The 19478-nt window shown below is 39.8% G+C and overlaps 1 protein-coding gene across 2 annotated transcripts in view; it reads right to left on the bottom strand.

The window, feature by feature from the left end:
• Positions 1–19478, bottom strand: part of TMEM248 (transmembrane protein 248) — a 32731-nt gene that overhangs the window by 8807 nt on the left and 4446 nt on the right. For both annotated transcript variants that reach the window (XM_061209274.1, XM_061209275.1), the window contains exon 2: positions 3097–3273. In XM_061209274.1, coding sequence (XP_061065257.1) covers positions 3097–3255 — 159 coding nt within the window. In that variant the 5' untranslated portion in view covers positions 3256–3273. The remainder of the gene's footprint in view (positions 1–3096; positions 3274–19478) is intronic.

Below are 19478 nucleotides of genomic sequence, written 5' to 3'. Positions count from 1 at the left end.
AATTTCAAAAGGGAGGAGAAAAGATGTTTTCAGGCTTCTCTTTTTTTTTTTTTTTTTAATTTATTTATTTACTTATTTATTTTTATTTTTGGCTGCGTTGGGTCTTCATTGCTGCACGCGGGCTTTCTCTAGTTGCTGCGAGCGGGGGCTACTCTTTGTTGCGGTGCACGGGCTCTAGGCACGTGGGCTTCATTAGTTGTGGCACGCAGGCTCAGTAGTTGTGGCTCGCGGGCTCTAGAGCGCAGGCTCAGTAGTTGTGGCGCACGGGCTTAACTGCTCCGCGGCATGTGGGATCTTCCCGGACCAGGGCTCGAACCCGTGTCCCCTGCATTGGCAGGTGGATTCTCAACCACTGCGCCACTAGGGAAGCCCTCAGGCTTCTCTTAATATCTGTACTGATGGTTTAAATTATAAGCAGTTTTAAAATTGACACCAACAAAGTACCCACCAGGGTGTGTTTTTAGTTTTAGCAGACACCCAAAGATGAACAGGCTAAAACTGCAACAACAAATCAACCGAGGCTGTTACATACAACTTCTTTCTCCCAAGCAACATTATCTACAAAAAGGTGCCAAAGGTGAAGACAAACCAAGTTACATTTTTTTTCAAAATAAATTTATTTATTTCATTTATTTTATTTTTGGCTGCGCTGGGTCTTCATTGCTGCATGCGGGTTTTCTCTAGTTGCGGCGAGTGGGGGCTACTCTTCGTTGAAATGCGCAGGCTTCTCATTGCGGTGGCTTCTCTTGTTGCAGAGCATGGGTTCTAGGCATGTGGGCTTCAGTAGTTGTGGCTCGTGGGCTCCAGAGCACAGGCTCAGTAGTTGTGGCGCATGGGCTTAGTTGCTCCGTGGCATGTGGGATCTTCCCGGACCAGGGCTCGAACCCGTGTCCCCTGCATTGGCAGGCACAGATTCTTAACCACTGCGCCACCAGGGAAGCCCCAAGTTACATTTTGAATAACTCTAACATTGATTAAAAATGCCATTCGGAGTAATCCGTAACCAGTCAGGTCTACCTTTATAGCCTCAGTTTATCAGTATCCGGCATTTAGTAAGAAGGCAACCAGATATTTCACATTACATTTTCGCTGACACCTACAAACTCAGCAGACCATTAAAGAACATTAGGCTGAAAATGAACATCCTAGTCTCACCCCTTCCTATTCCAGACATGAGGAAACTGAGGCCCAGAGCAAATTAGGGACTCGCCAATGCCAGCTGAGTTGAAGACAGACTCAGAATCGTTTTGATTCACAGCGCCAAACTTTCCCCATATACCTAGGATCCTCATTTGAAAATAAAATCACTAAACTAATCATAATCAAAGTTCTGCAGCATCTTGCAGCTCTGCTTTCCTGCAGAGTTCGAGTCCATTCTGAACAGCTGGCCAAGGCCAATGTCAGGCCCCATTTCGATTAAGGGCTAATTATCCAGGCTACGTCTTAACCATTGGCCTTGGCCGTGTGTTCAACATGGATTTGAGCTTTGAGGGAGAGCAATGCCAGGATGCTGAAGAACTTTGGTTTGACTAGAATGTTCATTTTCAGCCCTAATGTAGGTACAGCCTGTTTGGATAACCTTTAAAGATTCAGGCAGGGGCAGAAAAGGGGGAGAATTAAGCCAGCCAGTAGGTCTCTTGGTAAGAAACTCTTTGAAAGGGTTTCACAGGAGAAATAGCTAAAACTTGTTCCTTTGTATTAGAGAGTTAATGTGGGCAGGTGGTCCCTCTTGCTAACATCACCTATGATCTAGAATGCCACCGAGCACAAGAGGAAGCATGATCCCCATGACACTGAGCACAACTCTCCTCTCGGTCACAAGGCACACACGATGCAACAATGATGCAACCCCTATCCCCGCCCCCATGCCCACTCTCACCAACGAACACACCCAAGAAGAAAAAGGGTAAGAGAAGACACTCACAGAATCTAAGACAGGGACTAATTTGTCCTAAAAGACACTTATCCACCAGTAAATTCACCATATCATTGATTCAACATAATTTCTAACACATAAAATAAATTTGTTAATAGGTATATTGTTATTCACCTCTATTAAACAAGATTATCAACTCTGTATTGTTTTCTGATATGCAGAAACACTTTTAAAATTTATTTTATGATATTTTTGATTTTTGGCTGCATTGGGTCTTTGTTGCCGCATGCAGGCTTTCTCTAGTTGTGGTGAGTGAGGGCTACTCTTTGTTGTGGTGTGTGGACTTCTCACTGCGGTGGCTTCTCTTGTTGCGGAGCACAGGCTCTAAGCGTGCAGGCTTCAGTAGTTGTGGCATGCAGGCTCCATAGTTGTGGCTCGCGAACTCTAGAGCGCAGGCTCAGTAGTTGTGGCACATGGGCTTAGTTGCTCCGCAGCATGTGGGATCTTCCCGGACCAGGGCTCGAACCTGTGTCCCCTGCACTGGCAGGCAGTCTTAACCACTGTGCCACAGGGAAGTCCCACACACATCTTTTAAAATCTGTATTATGACTGTTCAAAAATTATTATATGCCTAGACTAACGATTAAAGAGCAATGCCCAAATAATTCATTTAAATTGACCAAAAAATAAAATCTAGAAGGCAAGTTTGTAGATTACTGACGCTTCCCTTGATAAGAAAAAGACAAATATATTTGGAAATAAGATCCTGCTTTTTAATTTCTTTAGAATTTCTTCTTCTCCAATGAAAAAGCTATCAGTACAGCTGATAAAACTCCATGACAATATATGGCTTTAAAATAACAAATGTTTAGTTTTTAAAAATTGTAGTTAGCTAATTTAATATGAATAGCAAAGAAGTTAGTTCTTGATCTTCTTGACACAAACATTTTACAAACATACTTTCCAAAATACATGTTTCATTGCTGAAACAGTCTAACTAAAGCTGGTAGCATTATTTAAACCAATAACTATCTGACTAGGTTATTTCCTAACAAAGTGAGTCACAGCAAGATGGAAGACCAAAAATTCTGAGTAAATAATACTCTTTCTCACTGGGATAAAAGTCACAACCAAAGAAAGGTATGTGGAGAGCCAAAAGGTGTTTTCCCACTCTATAAAGGTCCAGCCAGTCTGAGAGGAGAACTTAGAATTTACTATACCTCTGCCATTTCTGGTGACTTGATCTCCTTGATTTTGAAGAAATAGCCCAAGGTCAGGAAAGCTATTGCCATGGCGCTTACACTGATCATAAAGACCACCAAGGGGGGCCGGCTGCTGATGTACACCTTCAGGTTCTCCAGGGGGTTGATGTTGAACATTATTCTGATCAGCTCCACCTGAAAGGAATGAATCAGAAGACTCACCCACTGACTCGCCAAAAGAAAACCTATGACTCTCACTTCTGTTTCCTTTGACGGTTTTGGGGGGTGAGGAGGTCGCTCATTACTGAACTTGAGAACTATCTGATCATAAATCCATTCAAAAGACTAGAAGGAAATAAAAGACCACTAAATGCTAATTGTCATTATTTCCAAGTGGTAGGATCTTGAAAGATAGGCATTCTTTCGGTTTGAATTTTCTAATTATTCTTTAATGAACATTTGCTACTTCCATATTACTTAAGAAAATGTTTAAAAGTCAGTAATACGACACAAATACATACCAACATGTACAAAAATAAACTGAGGATGCTCTCCTTTCCTACCACTGAAGAGCTGAATCCTATTTATTCAACATTCTGTCCTGTTCACCACCATACTCATGCCCATCCCAGCACCTGGCAGAGAGTAGGCACTCAACAAATACTGAATTTTATCACTCCCCTGCTTAAAGCCCTCCTAAGGCTTCCCACTGGACCTGGCATGAGATTCCTGTGAAGGCCCACAGGGCGTCATTATCCAGAAGCCCTGCCAACCTCCATGACTACATCTCCACCAACATTCCCTCCTCATTCACCGGCCGCTGGCCACACTGGCCTTGCTATTTTTCAGGATCAGCTTGTTAATTTCTGCAACGACGTCAGCTGTGACTGTGACAGGGATTACACTGAATCCACAATCAGTCTGGGGAGTCCAACCACTTCAACAATATTATCTTCCAGTCCAGGAACCTGGGGGATGCCTTTCCACTTATTTCCACTCTCTTTCATTTATTTCAATATTTGTAGTTATCAAAGCATATGTTTGCACTTCTTTTGTTAAACTTACTCCTAAGTATTTTATTCTTGGAATTGTGAACATGTCCTGTCTGCAGGCTTTTTACCTCTGCCTGGAATGCTTTAGCCCCAAATTTCCGCATGCTTGCTCTTCTTACAATGCAGGTCTATGCTCAGTAGCCAGCTCCTCAGAGAGGCCTTCCCTGACCACCCTCAGCCCCCCGCCTCCCAGGACCCTGCTTGACTTCCTTCACACTGTTTAGTTCAACTTCTACTTGTTTACAGTCTATCATCCCTCATTTGTGAGCTCCGAGAGCAGACACTTTGCCAGTCTTGCTCACTGCTATGGCCCTGGCTCCTGGTCCCTAGAACAGTAGCTGGCACGTAATGAGCTCTTATACACATGATCAGACTACAGCACTAAAACTATTTAAAAAATCTGTGCCAGCTTTTAAATTTTAGAGAGAAAAAGATGCATCAACAGCCCCTAAGAACCAATAGCAACCACGTGCACCAAGCCAGGCTGTGTACCTGTTTGTTTTCACAAGAGGCTTTGACTCAACATTCTGTTTCTGAGATTTCTCTCTACGGATTCAGTCTATCGGGTTTACCTGCTGTACAGGATGCAACTGTATCACAGTTGAGTTATCACAGGCATAGAAGCCCAGCTGGGTTCTTCCCACTGTTTCACTCACAAAGGGCACCACAGCAGGCACAAGAGTGGTTCTAACACAACGAGGTCACCAGTAGGCCCGTCTGCAACTTGACTTTGACTCTCCAAGGAAGTCATACCAGTTTACACTTCCCCCAACAAGGAAAAGGCTTGCTCCATTTCCCAACATTCATGCCAACACTTGATATTCTAAGGCCATCTAGTGGATCTGGACCAACGAGATCATGTGAAATCTCACCATTATTTTAAATTACATCTCTCTGAAACAGAGTATCTTTTTACTTCTTTATCGGCCATTTAGATTCTTCCTAGGTGAACTGCCTGAATCTTTGGCCATTTACCAGTAGGATGTTTGTCTATGTCTTATTAATGTTTAAAATAATTTTTTGATATTTTAGACACTGAGCCTTTTCCAATTTTTTTAAAATGACATATATAACTACTCCAAGCTTTACAACAAATGTGAATCATCACAACAAACCAGCTTTACAACAAATGCTAAAGGAACTTCTCTAAGTGGGAAACACAAGAAAAGGACCTACAAAAACAAACTCAAAACAATTAAGAAAATGGTAACAGGAACATACATATCAATAATAACCTTGAATGTAAATGGATTAAGTGCCCCAACCAAAAGACACAGATTGGCTGAATGGCTACAAAAATAAGACCATATATATGCTGTCTACAACACCTACTTCAGACCTAGGGACACATACAGACTGAAGGTGTGAAGGGATGAGAAAAGATATTCCATGCAAATGTACATCAAAAGAAAGCTGGAGTAGCAATACTCATATTTGATAAAATAGACTTTAAAATAAAGACTGTTACAAGAGATAAGGAGGGACACTACATAATGATCAAAGGATCAATCCAAAGAGAAGATATAACAATTATAAATGTTTATGCACCCAACATAGGAGCACCTCAGTACATAAGGTAAATGCTAACAACCAAGAAAGAAGAAATCGACAGTAACACAATAATAGTAGGGGACTTCAACACCCCACTTACACCAATGGATAGATCATCCAAACAGAAAATAAATAAGGAAACACAAGCTTTAAATGACACAACAGACCAGATAGATTTAATTGATATTTACAGAACATTCCACCCAAAAGTGGCAGAATACACTTTCTTCTCAAGTGCACATGGAACATTCTCCAGGACACATCACCTCTTGGGTCACAAATCAAGCCTCGGAAAATTTAAGAAAACTGAAATTGTATCAAGCATCTTTTCTGACCACAATGCTATGAGACTGGAAATCAATTACAGGAAAAAAAGTGTAAAAAACACAAATACATGGAGGCTAAACAGTGCGCTACTAAGTAACCAAGAGATCACTGAAGAAATCAAAGAAGAAATAAAAAAATACATAGAAACAAATGACAATGAAAACACTACGACCCAAAACGTATGGGATGCAGCAAAAGCAGTTCTAAGAGGGAAGTTTAAAGCAATTTAATCTCACCTCAAGAAACAAGAAAATTCTCAAATGAACAATATAACCCTACACTTAAAACAACCAGAGACAATAAATGCTGGAGAGGGTGTGGAGAAAAGGGAACACTCTTGCACTGTTGGTGGGAATGTAAATTGATACAGCCACTATGGAGAACAGTATGGAGGTTCCTTAAAAAACTAAAAATAGAACTACCATACAACCCAGCAATCCCACTACTGGGCATATACCCTGAGAAAACCATAATTCAAAAAGAGTCATGTACCAAAATGTTCATTGCAGCTCTATTTACAATAGCCAGGACATGGAAGCAACCTAAGTGTCCATCATTGGATGAATGGATAAAGAAGATGTGGCACATATATACAATGGAATATTACTCAGCCATAAAAAGAAACGAAATGGAGTTATTTGTAGTGAGGTGGATGGAGTTAGAGTCTGTCATACAGAGTGAAGTAAGTCAGAAAGAGAAAAACAAATACAGTATGCTAACACATATATATGGAATCTAAGGAAAAAAAAAAAAAAAGGTCATGAAGAACCTAGTGGCAAGACGGGAATAAAGACACAGACCTACTAGAGAATGGACTTGAGGATATGGGGAGGGGGAAGGGTAAGATGTGACAAAGAGAGAGAGTGGCATGGACATATATACACTACCAAACATAAAATAGATAGCTGGTAGGAAGTAACCGCATAGCACAGGGAGATCAGCTCTGTGCTTTGTGACCACCTAGAGGGGTGGGATAGGGAGGGTGGGAGGGAGGGAGATGCAAGAGGGAAGAGATATGGGAACATATGTGTATGTGTAGCTAATTTACTTTGTTATAAAGCAGAAACTGGCACACCATTGTAAAGCAATTATACTCCAATAAAGATGTTAAAAAAAAAACAACAACAACAACAACTAGAGAAAGAAGAACAAAGAAAACCCAAAGTCAGTAGAAGGAAAGAAATCATAAAAATCAGAGCAGAAATAACTGAAATAGAAACGAAGAAAACAACAGCAAAGATCAATAAAACTAAAAGTTGGTTCTTTGAGAAGATAAACAAAATTGATAAACCATTTGCCAGACTCCTCAAGAAAAAAAGGGAGACGACGCAAATCAATAAAATTAGAAATGAAAAGGAAGGAATCACAACTGACACTGCAGAAATACAAAGGATTATAAGAGACTACTACAAACAACTATATGTCAATAAAATGGACAACCACAAAGAAATGGACAAATTCTTGGAAAGGTACAATTTTCCAAGATTGAACCAGGAAGAATTAGAAAATATAAGCAGACCTATCACAAGTAATGAAATTGAAACCATAATTAAAAATCTTCCAACAAACAAAAAAGTCCAGGACCAGATGGCTTCACAGGCGAATTCTATCAAACATTTAGAGAAGAGCTAACACCGATCCTTCTCAAACTCTTCCAAAACACTGCACAGGGACAAACACTCCCAAATTCATTCTACAAAGCCACCATCACCCAGATACCAAAACCAGAAAAAGATATCACAAAAAAAGAAAATTATAGGGACTTCCCTGGTGGCGCAGTGGTTTAGAATATGCCTGCCAATACAGGGGACACGGGTTCGAGCCCTGGTCTGGGAAGATCCCACATGCCATGGAGCAACTAAGCCCGTGCACCACAACTACTGAGCCTGCACTCTAGAGCCCATGAGCAACAAATACTGAGCCCCCGTGCTGCAACTACTGAAGCCTATGCTCCTAGAGCCTGTGCTCCGCAACAAGAGAAGCCACTGCAATAAGAAGCCTGTGCACTGCAATGAAGAGTAGCCCCCACTTGCCACAACTAGAGAAAGCCCACGTGCAGCAACAAAGACCCAATGCAGCCAAAAATAAATTAATTTAAAAAAAAGAAAATTATAGACCAGTATCACTGATGAACAAAGATGCAAAAATCCTGAACAAAATACTAGCAAACAGAATCCAATAACACATTAAAAGGATCATACACCATGATCAAGTGGGATTTATCCCAGGTATGCAAGGATTCTTCAATATACTCAAATCAATCAATGTGATACACCACATTAACAAATTAAGGAATAAAAAACCATATGATCATCTCAATAGATGCAGAAAAAACTTTTGACAAAATTGAACACCCATTTATGATAAAAACTCTCCAGAAAATGGGCATAGAGGGAACCTACCTCAACATAATAAAGGCCATATATGACAAACCCACAGCAAGCATCATACTCAATGGTAAAAAACTGAAAGCATTTCCACTAAGATCAGGAATAAGACAAGGATGTCCACTCTTGCCACTATTATTCAACATAGTTTTGGAAGTCCTAGCCATGGCAATCAGAGAAGAAAAAGAAATAAAAGGAATCCAAATTGGAAAAGAAGAAGTAAAACTGTCACTGTTTGTGGATGACATGATACTATACATAGAAGATCCTAAAGATGCCACTAGAAAACTACTAGAACTAATCAATGAATTCGGTAAGGTTGCAGGATACAAAATTAATGCACAGGAATCTCTGGCATTCCTATACACCACCAACAAAAAATCAGAAAGAGAAATTAAGGAAACAATCCCATTTACCATTACAACAAAAACAATAAAATACCTAGGAATAAACCTGCCTAAGGAGGGGAAAGACTTTATTCAGAAAACTATAAAACACTGATTAAAGAAATCAAAGACGACATAAACAGATGGAGAAATATACCATGTTCTTTGACTGGAAGAATCAATATTGTGAAAATGACTATACTGCCCAAAGCAATCTACAGATTCAAGGCAATCCCTATCAAACTACCAAGGGCATTCTTCACAGAATTAGAACAAAAAATTTTACAATTCATATGGAAACACAAAAGACCCCAAATAGCCAAAGCAATCTTGAGAAAGAAAAACGGAGTTAGAGGAATCAGGCTCCCTGACTTCAAACTATACCACAAACCTACAGTAATCAAGACAGTATGGTACTGCCACAGAAACAGAAATATAGATCAATGGTACAGGACAGAATGCCCAGAGATAAACCCACGCACATATGGTCACCTAATTTACGACAAAGGAGGCAAGAACATACAATGGAGAAAAGACAGCCTCTTCAATAACTCTTACAGGAAAACATAGGAAAAACACTCTTTGACATAAACAACAGCAAGATCTTTTTTGACCCACCTCCTAGAGTAACGGAAATAAAAACAAAAATAAACAAATGGGACTTAAAAGCTTTTGCACAGCAAAGGAAACCATAAACAAGACAAAAAGACAACCCTCAGAATGGGAGAAAATATTTGCAAATGAAACAACAAAGGATTAATCTCCAAAATATACAAACAGCTCATGGAGCTCAATATCAAAAAAACAAACAATCCAGTTAAAAAATGGGCAGAAGACCTAAATGTCTACATTTCACCAAGGAAGACATATAGATGGCCAAGAGGCACATGAAAAGATGCTCAACATCACTAATTATTAGAGAAATGCAAATCAAAACTACAATGAGGTATCACCTCACACCAGTCAGAATGGCTATTATCAAAAAATCTAGAAACAATAAATGCTGGAGAGGGTGTGGTGAAAAGGGAACCCTCCTGCACTGTTGGTGGGAATGTAAATTGATACAGCCACTATGGAGAACAGTATGGAGGTTCCTTAAAGAACTAAAAATAGAACCACTATATGACCCAGCAGCCCCACTACTGGGCATATACCCTGAGAAAACCATAATTCAGAAAGAGTCATGTACCACAATGTTCCACTGCAGCACTATTTACAATAGCCAGGACATGGAACCAACCTAAATGTCTATCGACAGATGAATGAATAAAGAAGATGTGGCACATATATACAATGGAATACTACTCAGCCATAAAAAGAAATGAGTTATTTGTAGTGAGGTGGATGGACCTAGAGTCTGTCATACAGAGTGAAATGAGTCAGAAAGAGAAAAACAAATACCGTATGCTAACGCATATATATGGAATCTAAAAAAAAAAAGGCACTGATGAACCCAGTTGCAGGGCAGGAATAAAGACATAGATGTAGAAAATGGACTTGAGGACATGGGGTGGGAGGGGGAAGCTGGGACAAAGTGAGAGAGTGGCATGGACATATATACACTACCAAATGTAAAACAGTTAGCTAGCGGGAAGCAGCAGCATAGCACAGCGAGATCAGCTCGGTGCTTTGCGATGACCTAGAGGGGTGGGATAGGGAGGATGGGAGGGAGGCTCAAGAGGGAGGGGATATGGGGACATATGTATGCATATGGCTGATTCACTGTGGTGTACAACAGAAACTAACACAGTATTGTGAAGCAATTATACTCCAATAAAGATTAAAAAAAAAAACCCACTCTAGTATAGCAGAAACTAATGCAACATTGTAAATCAACTGTACACTAATAAAAATTTAAAAAATAAAATATTACAAGCAATAACAGTGTTTCTTTCCAACACTTATTTCATTTTTTTTTCTTTTTCTTACTACTTTGACTAGAACCTTCAGTGAAATGATGACTAGAAGTGGCAACAATAGGAATCCTTGCCTCATTTCTGGCTTTAAAGCAAATGCTTCTAATGCTTCACTATTAAATATGGCATATGTTAAAGGTTTCTGAAATTCCTCACCAGGTTAAAGTACCCTCTACTTCAAGTCTGCAAAGATAATTTCATTATAAATAAGTGTTACACTTCAATGAATGCTTTACCTGCAACCTCCGAACAATCAAGTTTTCTCCTTTAATTTGTTAATATGAACTATGTTAGCCGATTCTTTTCATGATGACTCACATTTGCATTCTTTGGATAAACTTAATATAATCATGATCTTTTAAAACTATATTGCTGACTTATGTTTGCCAAATTTTATTCTGAATTTCCACACCTATTCGCAAGTGAGATAAAAAAAATTATAAGCCATTATCATTCTCTCTTTGACTGTATATACTCCTTTACTTGTATGACTAAGTCATTCTAGTATCATAAGATTAATTGAATGTGTTCACTCATCTATTTTCTAGAACAATGTGTATAACATATTTGCTTCTATTTCTGGGAAGCTTGATAGACCTTGACCAAAAAACCATCTGGACTCAAGTTTTTCTCTAGTTTTGTATTTTGGTGGGCTGTCTTAACTATTTATTCATGTTTTAAAAATAAGTGTATGTTTTCTATTTCTAGTAAGTCAATTTTGATAAGATGTATTATTCTAGGAAATTGCCCATTTTATATTGTTTTTTTAAGATTTCTGGCAAATCACAAATCTTGTGATTTGTTTAATTTAATTAATTTGTTTAATTTTTACTTATAGTCATGTTCTTTTTCATTACAGATGTTTTTGTGTTTGTTTTCTCCTCTCTCCTTGTAATCAGTTTTACCAGAGCTGTATTGTATTTGTGTTTTCAAAGAGCCAGTATTTGGTTTTATAGATTATATCTAGACAATTTCTTTTTTTTCTTTTTCAGTAATTTCTACATTTTAAAAAAATTATTTTCCTCCATCTGCCTTCTTTGGGTTAACTCAGTTTGGTTTTTCTAACCTCTTCAGTTGGAATCTTATCTCGGATTTTTCTGTTTTTAATGGAGGCATTTCAAAATACAAACTTCCCTCAACATACTCCTTCTTCAGCTGCATTACTTTCCCTCACCATTAGCATCAATCTAATCCATCAGCAAATCTTGTTGATTTTCTTTCCAAAATGCATCTCAGATCTACCCACTTTGCCCTATCTTCTTGTTAAGATGACAGAGACTGATCACTGTATCAGTCCTCTACATGTCTCTACAGCCCTACGACCTCTATATCCAAGTGCCCACTGAACATCCTTATATATTCTACAACATGTCCAAAACTGAACTCATCTGCATTCCTAATTTGACTCTTCCTCCTGTATTCCCCATCTCAATCTAGAACTTTGGAAAACATCCTAGACTACTTCTGCCCCATATCCAAGCAACTACTAAGTGCTAAAGATTCTATTTTTTAAAAAAATAAATTTAATTTATATTTTTTATTTTTGTCTGCGTTGGGTCTTCGTTGCTGCGCATGGGTTTTCTCTAGTTGCAGCGAGCAGGGGCTACTCTTTGTTGTGGTGCATGGGCTTCTCATTGCGGTGGCTTCTCTTGTTGTGGAGCACAGGCTCTAGGTGCATGGGCTTCAGTAGTTGTGGCTCGCAGGCTCTAGAGCACAGGCTCAGTAGTTGTGGCACACGGGCTTAGTTGCTCCGTGGCATGTGGGATCTTCCCAGGGCTTGAACCCGTGTCCCCTGCATTGGCAGGCGGATTCTTAACCACTGCGCCACCAGGGTAGTCCAAGATTCTATTTCTTTAACATCGCTTACTTCTGACTCTTCCCTTCCACACTCCTCTGCTACTCCCCTTAGTTCAGGCCCTCATCATCTTCTTTTGCAACTATTGCTAAGTCTCAATTGGATCTTCCTGCTATCAGTCAAATAATCCATCTTCACATGCTGTCAAGAGTGATTTTTCCAAATGCAAATCTAATCACGTTACTGCTTAATTATCTCAGCATTCCAAATGACCTAGGGATAAAGTCCCGCTTAATTATCTCAGAGCTCCAAATGACCTAGGGATAAAGTCCAAGCTCCTTGTAATGGCAATCCACCATAAACTAGGTCTTGTCTACTTCTCAATGGTTTGACTAACTGCTTGCAATTCCCAGAACATATTAGACAATATTACAGCTTCAGGCCTTTGAGTCCACTGGTCCTCCTGACCATCACGAACCACATCTTACTACTTCAACTCCCCTCTTTCAAGGCTCAGAGGAAGGGTTACCTACTCTATGAAACTTTTCCCTCCCCCACCAGCCCCTCAGGGAGAAGTGACCACTTTCACTTTTATGCCCCCACTATACTCCAAAAATTTCTCACACAGAATGAAACACCTTACTGCAGTTGCCTGTGTATACATCTATCTTCCCAACCAAGCTGTAAGCCTCTCAAGGGCAGGTACAACATCTTATCGTCTCTATATTATCAATATCTAGACACAAAATAGGTGATTTAAAAATGCAAGTTCATTAAATGAATGATCAATGAATCCAGACTTAAACTAAAAAATAATCTAGAAAGTGATTTCAGCAAGGATTGCAGGATACAAGGTTACAGACTTAAACTAAAAAATAATCTAGAAAGTGATTTCAGCAAGGATTGCAGGATACAAGGCTAATATACAAAAGCCAATTGCTTTCCTAAATACTAGCAAGGAACAAGTTGAGTTTGAAATTAAAAACACAATATCATTTATATTAGCACTCCCCCCATAAAATACTTAAGTATAAATCTAACAAATGTGTACAAGATCTATATGAGGAAAACTACAAAACTCTCATGAACAAAATCAAAGAACTAAATAAATGGAGGGATATTTCATGTTCATGGATACAACAACTCAGTATGTCAAGATGTTAGTTCCTCCCAACTTGACCTACAGGTTCAACACAATCCCAATCAAAATCCCAGCACGTTATTTTGTGGATATCAGCAAACTTCTTAAGTTTATACAGAGAGATAAAAGAACCAGAACAGTCAATACTGAAGGAGAAGAACAAAGTGGGAGGACTGACTGTATTTGACTTCAAGACTTACTATAAAGCTACAATAATCAAGACAGTGTGGTTTTGATTGGCAAAAGAACAGATACATCAAAGAAACAGAATAGAGAGCCCAGAAATAGACCAACATAAATATAGTCAGGTGATCTTTGACAAAGAAGCAAAAGACAAGTCTTTCAACAAATGGTGCTGGAACAACTGGACATCCACATGCAAAAAAATAAATCTAGACACAGACCTTACACTCTCAACAAAAAAGAACTCAAAATGCATCACAGACCTGACTGTAAAATGCAAAACTATAAAACTCCTAGAAAGTAACATTGGGGAAAACCTTGAGTTCGGTGATGACTTTTTAGATAAGGACACCAAAGGCACCATCCATGAAAGAGGGAAGTGGTAAGCTGGACTTCATTAAAATTAAGAATTTCTGCTCTACAAAAGACACTGTTAAGAGAATGAGAAAATAAGCACAGACTGGGAGCAAATATTTGCAAAAGACATCTGATAAAGGACTGTTCTCCAAAACATACAAAGAACTATTAAAACTCAACAATAAGAAAATAACACATTTTAAAAATTAGCCAAAGAGCTTAACAGACACTTAAACAAAGAAGATTTTCAGATGGCAAATAAGCATATGAAAAGATGCTCCCAAATCACATGTCATCAGGAAATGCAAATTAAAACAAGATACCATGACACACTTATTAGAAAGGCCAAAACCCAGCACACTGACAATACCAAATACTGGCAAGGATGTTGAGCAATAGGAACTCTCTATTCATTAAATAGGATTCAAATAACAAATGCTGGCAAGGATGGGAACTTCCCTGGTGGTCCAGTGGTTAAGAATCCGCCTTCCAATGCAGGGGATGCGGGTCTGATCCCTAGACAGGGAAGTAAGATCCCACATGTCGCGGGGCAACCAAGCCTGCGCGTTCTAGAGCCGGCACGCCACGACTAGAGAGCCTGCATGCCACAACTACTGAGCCCACGTGCTCTGGAGCCTGTGCGCCACCAACTAGAGAGAAGCCCATGCACTGCAACAAAGAGCCAACACGCCACAGTGAAAGATCCCATGTGCCACAACTAAGACCCGATGTAGCCAAATAAATAAATAAGAATAAAAAAAAATGCTGACAAGGATGTGGAAAAAACGGAACCCTAGTACACTATTGGTGGGAATGTAAACTGGTGTAGTCACTATGGAAAACAGTATGGAAGTTCCTCAAAAAAACTAAAAATAGAACTACCAATATGATCCCGCAATTCCACCTCTGGTATATATCTGAAGAAAATGAAAACAATAATTCAAAAAGATACATGCACCCTAATGTTCATATTAGCACTATTTACAACAGCCAGGACATGGAAGCAACATGTGTCCTAAGTGTCCATCAACAGATGAACAAATAAAGAAGATATTCCATATATACAATGGAATATTACTCAGCCATAAAAAAGAATGAATCTTGCCATTTGCAACAACATGGATGGACCTGGAGGGTATTATGCTTAGTGAAATAAGTCAGACAGAGAAAGACAAATACTGTATGTTATCACTTATATGTGGAACCTGAAAATGGAGCAAACAAATATAACAAAACAGAAACAGACTCACAGATATAGCGAACAAACTAGTGGTTACCAGTGGGGAGAGGGAAGGGGGTGCGGGGCAAGATAGCAGTAGGGGGTTAAGAGGTACAAACCACTATGTATAAATAAGCTACAAAGATGTAATGTACAGCACAGGGGATACAGCCAATATTTTATAAGAACTTTAAATGGAGTATAATCTATAAAGTATTGAATCACTATGTTGTACACCTGAAACAAATATTGTATATCGACTATACTTCAATTAAAAAATAAAATAAAAAAGATTAATAGGCTTCAGAAACAAAAACATCAACAGTAAATTACAGTTCCATTTATTAAGAAAGACAACAAAATCTGAATCATATATAAAATAAATAGGAACTATTCACCACGTGGAACTACAATTATGAAACATTTAGAAAAGCAAAAAAACCCTGAATTCCCTTCTAGATAAAACTAACGGTCGTTAAAACCATGTCACACTAGAATTTAAACATATATATATATATATATATATCAACATAAATACCCACAAATTAGCAAGCAATGTCAACATAAGCCAATTTAATTAGAGAAAGTTCTAGAGGAGGCCAATTGTATTCACTTAAAAAGTAAAAGCAGGGCTTCCCTGGTGGCGCAGTGGTTGAGAATCTGCCTGCCAATGCAGGGGACACGGGTTCGAGCCCTGGTCTGGGAAGATCCCACATGCCGCGGAGCAACTAGGCCCGTGAGCCACAATTTACTGAGCCTGCGCGTCTGGAGCCTGTGCTCCGCAACAAGAGAGGCCACGACAGTGAGAGGCCCGCGCACCGCGATGAAGAGTGGCCCCCACTTGCCACAACTAGAGAAAGCCCTCGCACAGAAACGAAGACCCAACACAGCCATAAATAAATAACTAAACCCAAAAGTTAAAAAAAACAAAAAACTAGCACAGCACATATTTCTAAAAAAAAAAAAAAAAGTAAAAGCATTTTCGTGTTTTTTAGTAAAACTATTAAAGGTCCAAATATTTCATAAACATAAAATTCCTTTCCACCATTTACAAGTATTTTCAAATATGAAATTAACAAGAGCTAAACAAATGTATTTTCCCTGCAAAGAATTACAAGAAAATTTCTGTAATCTTCTCAACAGTAAATGTCACTTTTAATTAAAAAATAAGTTAAGCTCTATGGGGAGAAGAAAAGTGGATGGAGAGAAGGCCTCCCTTCTCTCCGACCTCCCTCCCCTATATTCATTCATCCCAACTCCAATTGGAGACTTTCACCAGGATAAAGGTAAGAAATGACCAGGGCTGTGAAGCTGCCTCTCTGGAAAGTCTAGGGATTTAAGGTACACAGAACATGGCCAAAAGCCGATTTCACAAGTGTGTGAGAGCACACGACTGAAGTCCATCGACTCAGTACCTAGAGCTCTGAGACTAGTTCAATGACAGCACTAAACATCAGGCTGCAATTCAAGTAAGCAAAAGGCAATACTAAGATTATTCGAGAGTTAACTCAAGCAACCCACAAGTTAGGAGATCCTAAAAAGGGGAGGGGAGACTATTACAAACTTTCTAGAGACCAACCTGGCCACACACACCAAGAGCACTAACACTTAGCGCACTCTTACTTCTGAGATTCTGCCTCTAAAAGTTCACCTGAGAAGACACCCACTGCTGAAAACAAAGACTTAACTACTAAGATAGTTATCTCAGGAGTGTATAAAATAGTAAAAACTGGAAAACTAGATATCCAACAATAGTAGGGAAATGGTTCAAGTATAATATATCACCAGTAGGAAAACTATGTAGCTGTTAAAAAAACACAGGACCTAAAATACACAAAATGAGGGTATTTCAGGTTTTTAATGTATGAGAGCTACACAAGCACTTACATGGGGAAAAAAGACATAATGTACCCTCAAATGTAAACAGGGATGGTTATCTCTAGCTGGTGAGATTACATACGTCTTTTCTTTTTTTAACGTTTCCATCATGAATATGTATTTCCTCTGCAGTAATTTCTAACAATAAAATTTATAAATAATCTTCCATTGATCCTGCTGGTCTTGTGGCCCAAATAAAACTTCATTAAATCTTAATTCCATTCATTTTCTTCATTAATAAAGGCAATATACAGGGGGGAAAAAAAAAGAAAAAAAGAAACAAGTGATTTCTTAAACCCACCTAGAAAAAAAAATAAATAGAAAACAGGACAATCCTTTAATACGTCCTGGTGCTAAAGAAAGGCAAAGCTTAACTTGCAGTGATTTTTACTTGGATCTGTGAGAAACCAAAAATAAAATGAGGAAGAACACTGACTAGACTCCTCCAGATAATGCAGTACTGCACGCTCCCGGGGCAGGTGGTGCACACAGCTTCGCCAGACAAGCGTAGGTGCCCCCATTAGGGCAGAGGTTGCGAGGGCATGGGGTGTGGGGGTAACCATGAGCCAAAAGGGTGCCCAGGACGGGGAGGGGTCCTGCAAGGCAGGGGAGAAGAGTTTCAAGAAGGAAGAGGTATCAGCCAAATATTGCTGGGAAGTGACCAAGCATGAGGAGTACAAAGAAAGGGTCTCTAGGCCCCTCTGTGCTATAAAAAGTACTCAGGCGAACCTGTGCTTGCCTAATCACAATTCTCCACCTGGCAAGATCACTGGTGACCTCCGAAACCTCACTCTGGCAGGGGGCGGAAGTCAGACAGTAAGGAGATAACAGGGAAGGGGAAACTGAGGCAACAGCGGAACATCACTGGTTCAAGTGGGAGGCAGGAGGGACAGTGGGGTCACGAGAAGTGAGGAAACAAACATCTGTAAGCAGAGAAGGAGCCAGTAAAAGAGGAAGGCCTCCCAAGGGACCAGTGAAGGCAGAAATGTATAATTTTGCAACTTGATTATAATATTTTATTAGAAAGGAAGTAAATTAACATTCATTATGCCAGACACATGAGTCCTTCATGTGTCTCTCTCCCTCTCTCCAGAGCCCACGAACTTTAAAGTGTACCACATGCTGACTTGTCCAAGTTTAAAACTAGAATCTCTGGACAGGATGGGGATTCCACACTCCCCGATGATATTTCCTAAATAGTTCCTAACTTATTCTAAGATACACTAAACCACTACTTGTGACCCAAATGAAAAAGTTCACTTCACATGAACAACAAAACCACCATTCCTCTTATTAAACTGGATTTTCCACCTTACGCTAAATGAGAAATTCCTTAAAGCTCTCCTATAAAGTCATGCCCTTTTCAAAGTTCTGAAGAGACTAGGAGTCAGGGAAGTGGTGGAAGAACACCACAGGGGGACCGAGAGGGGAGGATGAGAGAGGCAAGCTTGCTCTAATACCCACTGCAGGAAATACACTGGTCTTGTGCTAAGAGAGAATAGCAGGAACTCGCCTTGATGTGGGAGAGGCCCATTTTGAATGTAAAAATTAAAGTAGCATTTCTCAAATATCCTGTGATGTTTGAGATATTCAAAGGGCTTTAAGGCTGGGGACTGTAAACCCTGAGCCTAATAAAGAACATTAATGGATGCGATGCCGGATTATCCAAGACTCAGCAGAGATGAGGACACGGGACAGTATCAGAGAGACCCTGGGCGATCTCAACACCCAGCTATCCAGCACTGAGGAGAAACCACCCTCCCTCCCCCACCACACAGCGAGTGTAGACGGAAAAGACCTTCAAAGAGGCAAACGCGGAGTAACAAAGTCCAAGGAGAACTTCAAGGTCTCCACTAAGGTCTCAATGCTAAAGCCAAAGTCTGGGTTTTGGTCCTTTCTTACCCCTCTGCGGCACTGCACACCGAGGGCCACACCACCTTCCGGCTTCCGGGACATCACTCTCCCGGCCACCCTTTCACTCGTCTGGCCACCATTCCTTCTCACTCTTCTTCAAAAGTTGGGGCTCCCCGTGGGCTCCAGCTGGGCCTCTGCTCCAGGTGGACACACTCATTCTCGGCTTCCTATCAATTTCACCTACCCCCTCACTCCAGATGGAAACATCTACCTACCCAACACTCCATGCAGATGACCCACAGACACCTGAACCACCAAGGCCAAAACTCATCCAAAATCCCCAAATCAGCTCCT

Source organism: Eubalaena glacialis, chromosome 13 (genome assembly GCF_028564815.1).
Source record: "Eubalaena glacialis isolate mEubGla1 chromosome 13, mEubGla1.1.hap2.+ XY, whole genome shotgun sequence".
Taxonomy (NCBI): domain Eukaryota; kingdom Metazoa; phylum Chordata; class Mammalia; order Artiodactyla; family Balaenidae; genus Eubalaena; species Eubalaena glacialis.
This window is presented reverse-complemented; position numbering and strand designations above follow the sequence as displayed.